This window comes from Lissotriton vulgaris, chromosome 1_1, assembly GCF_964263255.1.
Source record: "Lissotriton vulgaris chromosome 1_1, aLisVul1.2, whole genome shotgun sequence".
NCBI classification, from domain to species: Eukaryota; Metazoa; Chordata; class Amphibia; order Caudata; family Salamandridae; genus Lissotriton; species Lissotriton vulgaris.
In genome coordinates this window covers 368424727-368433425 of record NC_141685.1, presented here as the reverse complement: position 1 = coordinate 368433425, position 8699 = coordinate 368424727, and the positions used below count along the sequence as shown (strand labels likewise).

At 47.9% G+C, this 8699-nt stretch overlaps 1 protein-coding gene across 1 annotated transcript; it reads left to right on the top strand.

The window, feature by feature from the left end:
- The first annotated feature begins 5522 nt into the window (after positions 1–5522).
- Positions 5523–7970, top strand: LOC147747191 (uncharacterized). Its single transcript, XM_086936188.1, is given in 1 exon segment — positions 5523–7970. A coding segment is annotated over 1 exon segment (2448 nt).
- The last annotated feature ends 729 nt before the right edge of the window (positions 7971–8699 follow it).

Below are 8699 nucleotides of genomic sequence, written 5' to 3'. Positions count from 1 at the left end.
CTGTGGGATCTGTGACCAATGATCCCTCATGGTCCGATATCCGAGGCAGCATCTGGGCCTGGAACGCACCCTGACAGAGCCGGTGGAGCATCATCCCAGATTTATCCCCCCATTGATAAATCCGGCTGCGTGTAGCAAGCCAGATCTGCTTGGCTTCGTCCATCAGCATGGATGCATACGATTGCTGCGCTAGAAGGAGCATTCCTGCCGCGCGCGCCCCCCCCCCCACTGTACTCCCCAGAAGCTCTAATGCCGCTATGTTGGCCTCAGCCCAAACCAGGTTCTGCCTACGTTTCTTCTTCGCTGCCGCACACCATGCTATGTCCATCCCTCTGAGCGTCGGCTTCATCGACTCCCACACCGCACTAACATCCGCTACCGACCCCACATTTTTGGTTAGAAAGTGGGCAATGGCCTCACCCAAGTGTTTCTGGTTGTCCGGCAGCTGTAGATGCCACTCCTATAAGCGCCACCTGAATGGCTGCCGCTCTTTATCGAGGCCAATATCAACTGTTATGAGAGTGTGGTCCGACAGCCCACGGGAGAGGATGCCTGCCACTTCTACTCTATGTATCGCCTCGCCTGGGACAAATAGGTAATCCAGCCTGGAAAAGGATTTATGAACCGCGGAAACGTAAGTGTAGCCCCTCGTATTGCCATGTAAGTGTCGCCAAGTGTCCACCAAATTAGGTCCCCGAGCCATACCATGAAGTTTAGTTGATGGGCCTACAACCCCACCACCCCCGGGGCGATATCTGTCAATTTGGCTGTCCATGACGTCATTCCAATCTCCTCCTATAACTTGTAGGGTGTCCGGAATATCGGCCCATATACCAAACAGTTTTCAACCAGGGACCACTTCAGGGGGGATTGGGCAGAGACACTCCCTTACACCAACGGTTCCTTACCCAATGTATGCTTCACCGACCAGCTCGCTCTCAGCTAAAGGGCCCAATGTCCACCAGCAGACTGCTATTCACAATGCATCACCCGAGCGGGCTCGGGCCCGACCTCCTCCCTCAATGCAGCTCGATCCAGCCGCCGCCGATGCTGCTGCAGGCCCCCTTCAGGTGTTCCACGCTATTCTGCCCCCCGGCACCCCACACAGCACCACCGTCTCCTCCTTACTGTGTACTCCGCAGGGGTCCGCTGCCAAGTGGGCAAGAGAGGAAAAAAGAGGTACTGCAAATCGGGCCGATGGCCTGATCCGCCTCCGGGGGAGCTCCAAACTCTAGTACCAGGCTGCGCTGCTCCTCATCAACGCCGGGACGCCGTACCCGCTGTGGTCTGACGACACACTAGCGGCCACTGGAGGCTGCAGGGGACCGGTAGATGCCTCTAGGTGTTCTCTGTGGTCCCACCAGCCAGGGGACCGGCGCCCACATTGCCCGCTCAGCTTCCTCGCTCCCCGCCGGGACCCGCAAAACTCGAGGTCCCGGTTCCTCCACTCTGTCCAGGCCTCACCGCGTGAGGCCTTGATCGTCTGTCCCCGGAGTGCGAACTCGGCCAAAACTCCGCCCAGGGCCCGCCACCAATGTCTGACACACTAATCTCCGTGCTGGGGCACTCGAGCGGGGGGAAAGCAGGATAATTTGTTGGATCTTTGAAAGGCGGACGGAGCTTCTTTAGGCTGCGTCCGCCATGTTGGCTCGCTTGGCCCTACTGCTTGTTTTTTAATGTTAGCCCCCTGTCGAACCCATATCAAGACCCCACGTGTGTGCGTGTTGAAGCCAGCTGCTATGCAGACACCCTTCATTCTCCTCTGTGTTAACAACCCTGTATTAGGCGCCAAATGGGTTTCCTGCAGCCCTGCCACATCTATGTGGTGTCTAATCAAATATTAAACCACCTTACGGATTTTCTGCTGAACTTTTAGCCCCCTAATGAACAAGTTGCTTACCTTCGGTAATACTTTTTCTGGTGGATACAGTATCTGCCTGTTGATTCCCCACCTTATGAATATTCTCTGCACCAGCATTCCACGGAAATTTTTCCTAGCTGCCGACGAGGTCGTCATAGCGTCATGGTTCCGCACACGGCTCCGGATGACGTCACCGGAGCCATAAGAGGACCACGTTGGCGTGATGACGTCAGTTCCACCCATTTTTTCTGTGCCACCGAAGCAAAATGGGAGAAACTGACCATATATACAATGCTTTCATAGTACACAGTATTCACACAAATACACTCAGTGTATATTGAAATAAGAAAACTTACATTTCAAATAAGTCAACAATAAACAAATCGAGGTAATTAAGTCTTGAGTACACAAATACATCAAATAACCAATACCCCATCTTTTAAGGTATAAAAGGGTGGACAACGGGGAGGAGGGTGGGTCAGTGAGGAATCCACAGACAGATACTGTTTGTATCCTCCAGAAAAAGAGTTAACGAAGGTAAGTAACTTGTTCTTCTAATGGATACATCTGCCTGTGGATTCTTCACCTTATGAATAGAATCCCACAGCAGTCCCACTCCTGGAAAAGGGTGTCCACCCTTCTATACCAAAAAGTCTTGTAAAACAGAGCGCGCAAAATGGCCGTCCCTCCTCACCTGGGAATCTAAGCAGTAATGATCCGCGAAAGTATCGAGGGAGAGATTCAAGTTGCCGCTTTACAGATGTCCAAAACAGGAACACCCCTGGACAAAGCAGAAGTAGATGATTTAGCCCTGGTGGAATGAGCTCTAATGCCTACAGGAGGCTCATTACCAGCCAGGGAGTAGCATATCTTGATGCACAAGATGATCCACCTGGATAAAGTGCGCTTGTGCACTGCCTTGCCCTTCATACAACCAGCATATCCAACAAAGAGATGATCATCTTGATGGAAGTCCTTCGTGCTATCCAAGTAGAAGCTAATCGGCCTCTTTGGATCCAAAGGATGAAGTCTCTCCTCCTCCTTGGATGGGTGAGGTGGAGGATAAAAAGTAGGGAGGGTAATGGACTGACCTAGATGGAAGGGAGTTACCACCTTAGGCAGAAAAGCAGCCCTGGTCCTGAGAATCATCTTTTCAGCATGTATGGTCAGAACAGGAGACTTTGAAGTCAAAGCCTGGAGCTCACTCACCCTACTAGCCGAAGTGATAGCCACTAGAAAGACTGTTCTAAATGTCAGTAGTCTCAAAGGACAACTATGCATAGGTTCAAACGTGGAACCCATAAAAAAAGTTGACACCAGATTTAAATCCCACTGGGGCATAGTAAAAGGAGTGGGTGGAAACCTGTTAGTAAGCCCCTTAATGAACCTTAAAACAAACAAAATTCCGACAAAGCCGGCACATGTCCTTTAACAGTAGCAACAGCACGACCCTGCTGAGCTAAATGAAGTGAAAAACAAAGAAAATCAGAGAGATGCGCTTTCAAAGGATCAATAGATTTCTCTCCACACCATCTAACAATTGTTGACCACCTGTAGGAGTAGATAGACTCGGTGGAGTGTCGCCTGACCGATAAAATAACATCCACCACGTCAGGCGGGAGAAAAAAAGAATTCAGGTTACTCGGTTCAATCTCTAGGCTTGAAGGTGCAGGCTCTGGAGGTGGGGGTGTAGAACTTGCCCCTCCATGTGAGAGAGGAGGTCTGCCCTGCGAGGGAGACGGAGCGGAGGGTTCGACGAGGGGTGAACCACATCCTTCTTGGCCAATCCGGGGCAATCAATATAACTTGGGCCCGGTCTTGGCGAATCTTCCTTAGAACCCTAGGAATCAAGGGTATCGAAGGAAGCGCATAAAGGAGTAGCGAGCTCCAACTCAACTGAAACGCGTCCCCCAAGGTTCCCTGCCTCGGAAACTAGAGACTGCAGAATGACGGGCAGTGCGTGTTCTCGAGAGTGGCAAACAGGTCCACCCGAGGAGTTACCCACATCTGGAAGATGTATCGAACTACCTACGGGTCAAGCCTCCACTCCTGGTTGGCGGAGAACTGTTGACTGAGTCTGTCCGCACGCACGTTCAGAACCACGGCCAGATAATTTGCCATCAAGCAAATTTGCTGGTCCTGAGCCCAGGACCAAAGCCACAACACCTCTCTGCAGAGACGGTACAACCCTACTCCTCCCTGCTTGTTGATGTACCACATCGCTGCAGTGCTGTCCGTCAGGACTTGAACCAACTGACTGCGAAGGGAAAGGAGAAAGGCCTTGAGTGCCAAACGTATTGCCAGCGATACCAGAAGGTTGATATGAAGCAACCTTTTGTAGTTCTGAAAATTCTGGACTCGTGCAACAAACTTTGTCATAGCATGACGATTTTTATATCAAAAGACCGATAATGGCTAGTACACCATGTACAAGCATTTGCGTCATATTCGAGTGACGATTTCACCTCTAAATTGTCATTCTCGTCCTGAACCCTTGGCTTCCATTTTACGCTTGGCAGCCATTTTGTGAGTTGCCCTTCACATAGGCTTGTAACTACAGCTGAATTTGATATCAAAGGACACATACACCTTAATTGACTTTTCTGTGACCTGGGCAAGCTGGAACCATTGCCCCAAGCCAAACCTGCTTAGTCAGTTCTCTCCCAGTGGCGGAACGAGATAGCATCAAAGCACAACAGGCCATAAACTGTTCCCATCGCACACACACCCCGCCCAAATCTTGCTCACACCTGTCCCTGCTCTTTTCTCTTCTTTTGCTTTATGATGAGGAGGAGCCCGGTTTTATTGAGGGTACACTGATATCTGATGGAAATGTTGGGCCTTGCCGGGTAATTTATTACGAACTGGACACACTGAAATGTGGACTTGTCATAATGACTCTGCTTTTTATTTGTAGTGAAAATATGTGAATAGCTCACTGTAAATCCAAGAATGTTTGCACTGTAAATCTAAGAATGTTTGCCTGAAGCTTAATATTCTGTATAAAAAGAGAAGCCTGGCTCTGTAATGTTGAGCAGTCTCCTGAGAATATACACACCGTGTTGTTGTACTTCTAGGACGCTTGTTACTTGGTTGCAGCCAATAAATTCGATCTTTGACTTCACCTAGAAGACTTGTGTTTCTGTGGTCTGAATCAGGAAAGTACTCGAGGTCTTTGGGTGTTGCCCCTGACACCGCTGGGTTACCGGATCAGTACCGGTTCTGAAAAACCCAGTACGTCAGTTGGCGCCCAACGTGGAGCGGTATCAGCGGTACCGGTCCAAGCCAGAGGTTCGTGAGGATCTTCGTGTGGACGGCCAGCCACTTCAGTGACCCCTGTATGTCGACGTGGTTCCGAAGGTCTTTGCTGCGAGGTTCCCCGCGTCCCACGGCTATAAAGGACTGCTGCCCTGACTATCGCCCTGATTTGGACCCTTGATGTTTGGTAGAGCGAAACGTTAGACGAGTCTTCTGGTGACGTCATCGATACCTCAGTTAAGTATAAGTGGAGCGTCTCCCAGTCCTTAGTTTGTTTGGTGTCCCCTTTTGGGACCGCTTTGATTTGGAACTTGCAAGCGCCATAGCCGAAGGACTTGTGTATTCACGAGAAATATCATTATCGATAATCCTTTGAAGTTTGAAGCTAGACTAGAGAGCGAAGATGCCTGGTCTTAGCAGTCTTGGAAATTTGTTTTGTCTTGGTTGTAATAATAGGGTCTCCCGACTGGAGGACTCGTGTCCGGTTCCTCCGATTGGAACTCCAACCTTTGAATTATATGTAAAACATGGAGTAGGCCCCATCACATACAATGAAGTGTGGATAAAATACCCCAGAATAGATGGTGTTTTAAAATGGCCCCAATATGGTAGCTTTGATACGGAAATCCTGGATAATCTCGAAGTTAAACTTTTTAAGAAGGAAGCCCGGCCGGCGATGTTTGACTCTTTCCGCCTATGGCGTAAGGAGGCCAAACAAAAGGAAATTAAATTAGCGAAGAAAAATAAGAGAGAAAGGGGTATCTCGATAATGCAAGCTGCTATGCAGTATAAAGACAATGAAGAAGAACAGATGAGTGAGCAGTTGCACAGGCAATGTAAAATGGTAATAGATAAATGCTACCCAGTTTTGCCGCATCTTCAGCAGGAAGCAGCAAAAGAGCTTGAAAAAGATCCCCTAATGTCGCATTTGTTAAGTTCACCACCCCCCTATGCGCAAAATGCTACAGCACCTCCACAACCTTTAGTTGTGCAACCCATGGTTATTATGCCTACTGTTCCTCCACAGCACCCACCAGCTACTCTTCAGCTGGCTCCTGTTCCTCCGGTGCTGCCTCCCCAAAGGCCATCGGCTTTTACACCTGCTCCTCCTATATTTCCTGCAACTCTAACTACTGTATCGACTACCACTTCTGGTACTCCTCCTGACACTGCCTCTGCATCTGCCTCATCTCACCCTGCCTTCCCACTTGTCTTTTCCTCGACTTCTCCGTCTGTCCGCCAGAGAGTGGCAAGCACTGTTTCTAGTCTTCTATATCCTTTGTTTGGAGCGGCAAGCCCGACTCATGCCCCTGAACACAAGCAGTTGCGTAGCCAACTGCCTGATTCTAGGGAGAAAGAAGTATTGGATTGTTTGGCACATAAATGGGTTACTGACCCGATAAGATATGAGCTAGAATCTGTTATGGATGTCTTCCATCAATGGGAAGCATCAAAGCAGAGGTACGTTTTTGAGAAAATGTTTGTTTTTCTATGCGAAGACTTAGAGGAGAATGATTTGGACTCTAACCCGCCCGAGTTGAGCCTTGTACGGTTTGAATTTTCAAAAGGTACAATTGTGGGTTCAGATGTTAGGAAAGCCGTTGCGACGTTGTTATCACTTAGGACTGAAGGTGTTTCCAAGTCGTTGTTTGATTATGATTCCTCAGTCAAGAAGAAGGGAAGACAATATCCTATGAGAGAGGTTCCCCCAGTTTGGAGAGATGGCGACACAAATGCTAACCCTATTATTCTGCCACATTTTCAGCGTGTGTGGGTACACTTCCCATGGAAGCGAGACGAAGTTTTAGCCCTTAAGCAGACATTGCCTGATCCCCGTAAAAATCCTGCAGGGTATTACAAGGAATTGTCGCAGACTGCAGGTTCATGCATTATGAACTTGGCCGATATCGATATGTTATTTGGGAATGTTGTCCCGCAGCCTTTATGGGGAAAGATTCGTCATACAGACCATAATCAGGAATTAGGCGACTCTTGGGCTAATATTGCTGCCGCAGATGCCCTACAAACTGGTGGTGCTAAACCTGAGCCTTTGGTAGCAGAACTCCCTGGTAGGATCATTGATTACATGAAAACTATAATGCCTGCGATGCGTGTAAATTGGGATAAGTTATCTGCGTGTAAGCAGAAGAAAGATGAAACGGTGTCTGATTTCTTCACCAGGTTTAAATAAACGTTTGTCGACCACAGTGGTCAAGATATGAGCACAGAAGGTGGTCAGCCACTGTTCCTCGATAAATTCATGCACAATATACTTCCAGATTTGTGTAAAAAGTTGAAGGATTCAGAGAGTTCATGGGCAGTTTCCTCTTCAGGACAGATATTGGCTACTGCGCAATATTATGAAAATAGAGACAAAGATGAGAAAGATAGAGCAGAAAAGAAAACTAAAGAGTTAAAAACGAAGGTCCTGTTACAGCAAGCATATCCGTCATGTGGTGGTAGTGGCCAGAATAATGGCGATCAGAATAACTATCAGAATAATTATCAGCAACCTCAACAGTTTCAAAAGCCAAGAGTAGAGTATACTCAGCCACGCATTCCTGTGGGTCCCAATCAGTGTTCGTATTGCAAGGAAGAGGGTCATTTTAAGTATAGTTGCCCTATCCTGTTACAGCGCGCAAATGGTGTGTCAAACACAAGAGGTAGAGGTGTTCAGCAAACACCTAGAGGTAGAGGACGTGGAAACATCCATCAGAATGCACGCTCCCTTCTGCCTCAGGATTCTATGAATAGGTTTGATCAGCAGATTAACGCATCTGGTAGGACAGCTCAGTACTACGCTGATGATTACTATGCAGAAGATGAGTATATGGAAGGTAATGATTGCTAGGACAGCCATAGACAAAGAGAGGGAGTTGTTTCAGTTCCAGTAGATCAGAGTGGACAATACGTTGAGGTGATTACATCAGGTGTGTCAGAACCTTTTCTGTTGGATACTGGTGCTACAAAGAGTTCTATGATGCACTCAAAACTCCCTGGCGCACCTTTGTCTGGCGAAATGAATGTTTCTGTAGGTTTTTCTGGCGCCCCGGTTAGGAACCCGATTTCATGTCCTATGTCCCTGTCTGTGGGTCCTTGTGAATTCGAAGCACCCCTTATTCTAACAACAGGTTGTGGTGAAAACTTGTTGGGATTGGATCTGTTAAAAAGATTGTATGCAACTTTGTACTGTTCTCCTTCGGGAGTACAACTTACACTAGGTAAGAAAGTGGTTTCTCCAATGTATTTGTCGAGGGATAAAATTCCGACAGAATTGCTGTGTCTACCTGATATTCTTTGGGCTACTGGTCCTAACGATGTGGGTCTCTTGGAAATACCACCATACGTTGTGACATTGAAAGTTAATGTTAGGATGCCAAGAATTCCCCAATACAAAATTTCTAGTGAAGGTGAAAAAGCGTTGTTAGCGATCATTTACGATCTGATTGAAAAAGATGTGATTGAAGAGACAAGAGGCAATGTTTGCAATAGTCCTGTTCTGCCTGTTTTGAAAAGAACTGACCCCTCTCAGCCACCTGTGTACAGATTTGTGATTGACCTTAGAGAGGTGAATAAAATA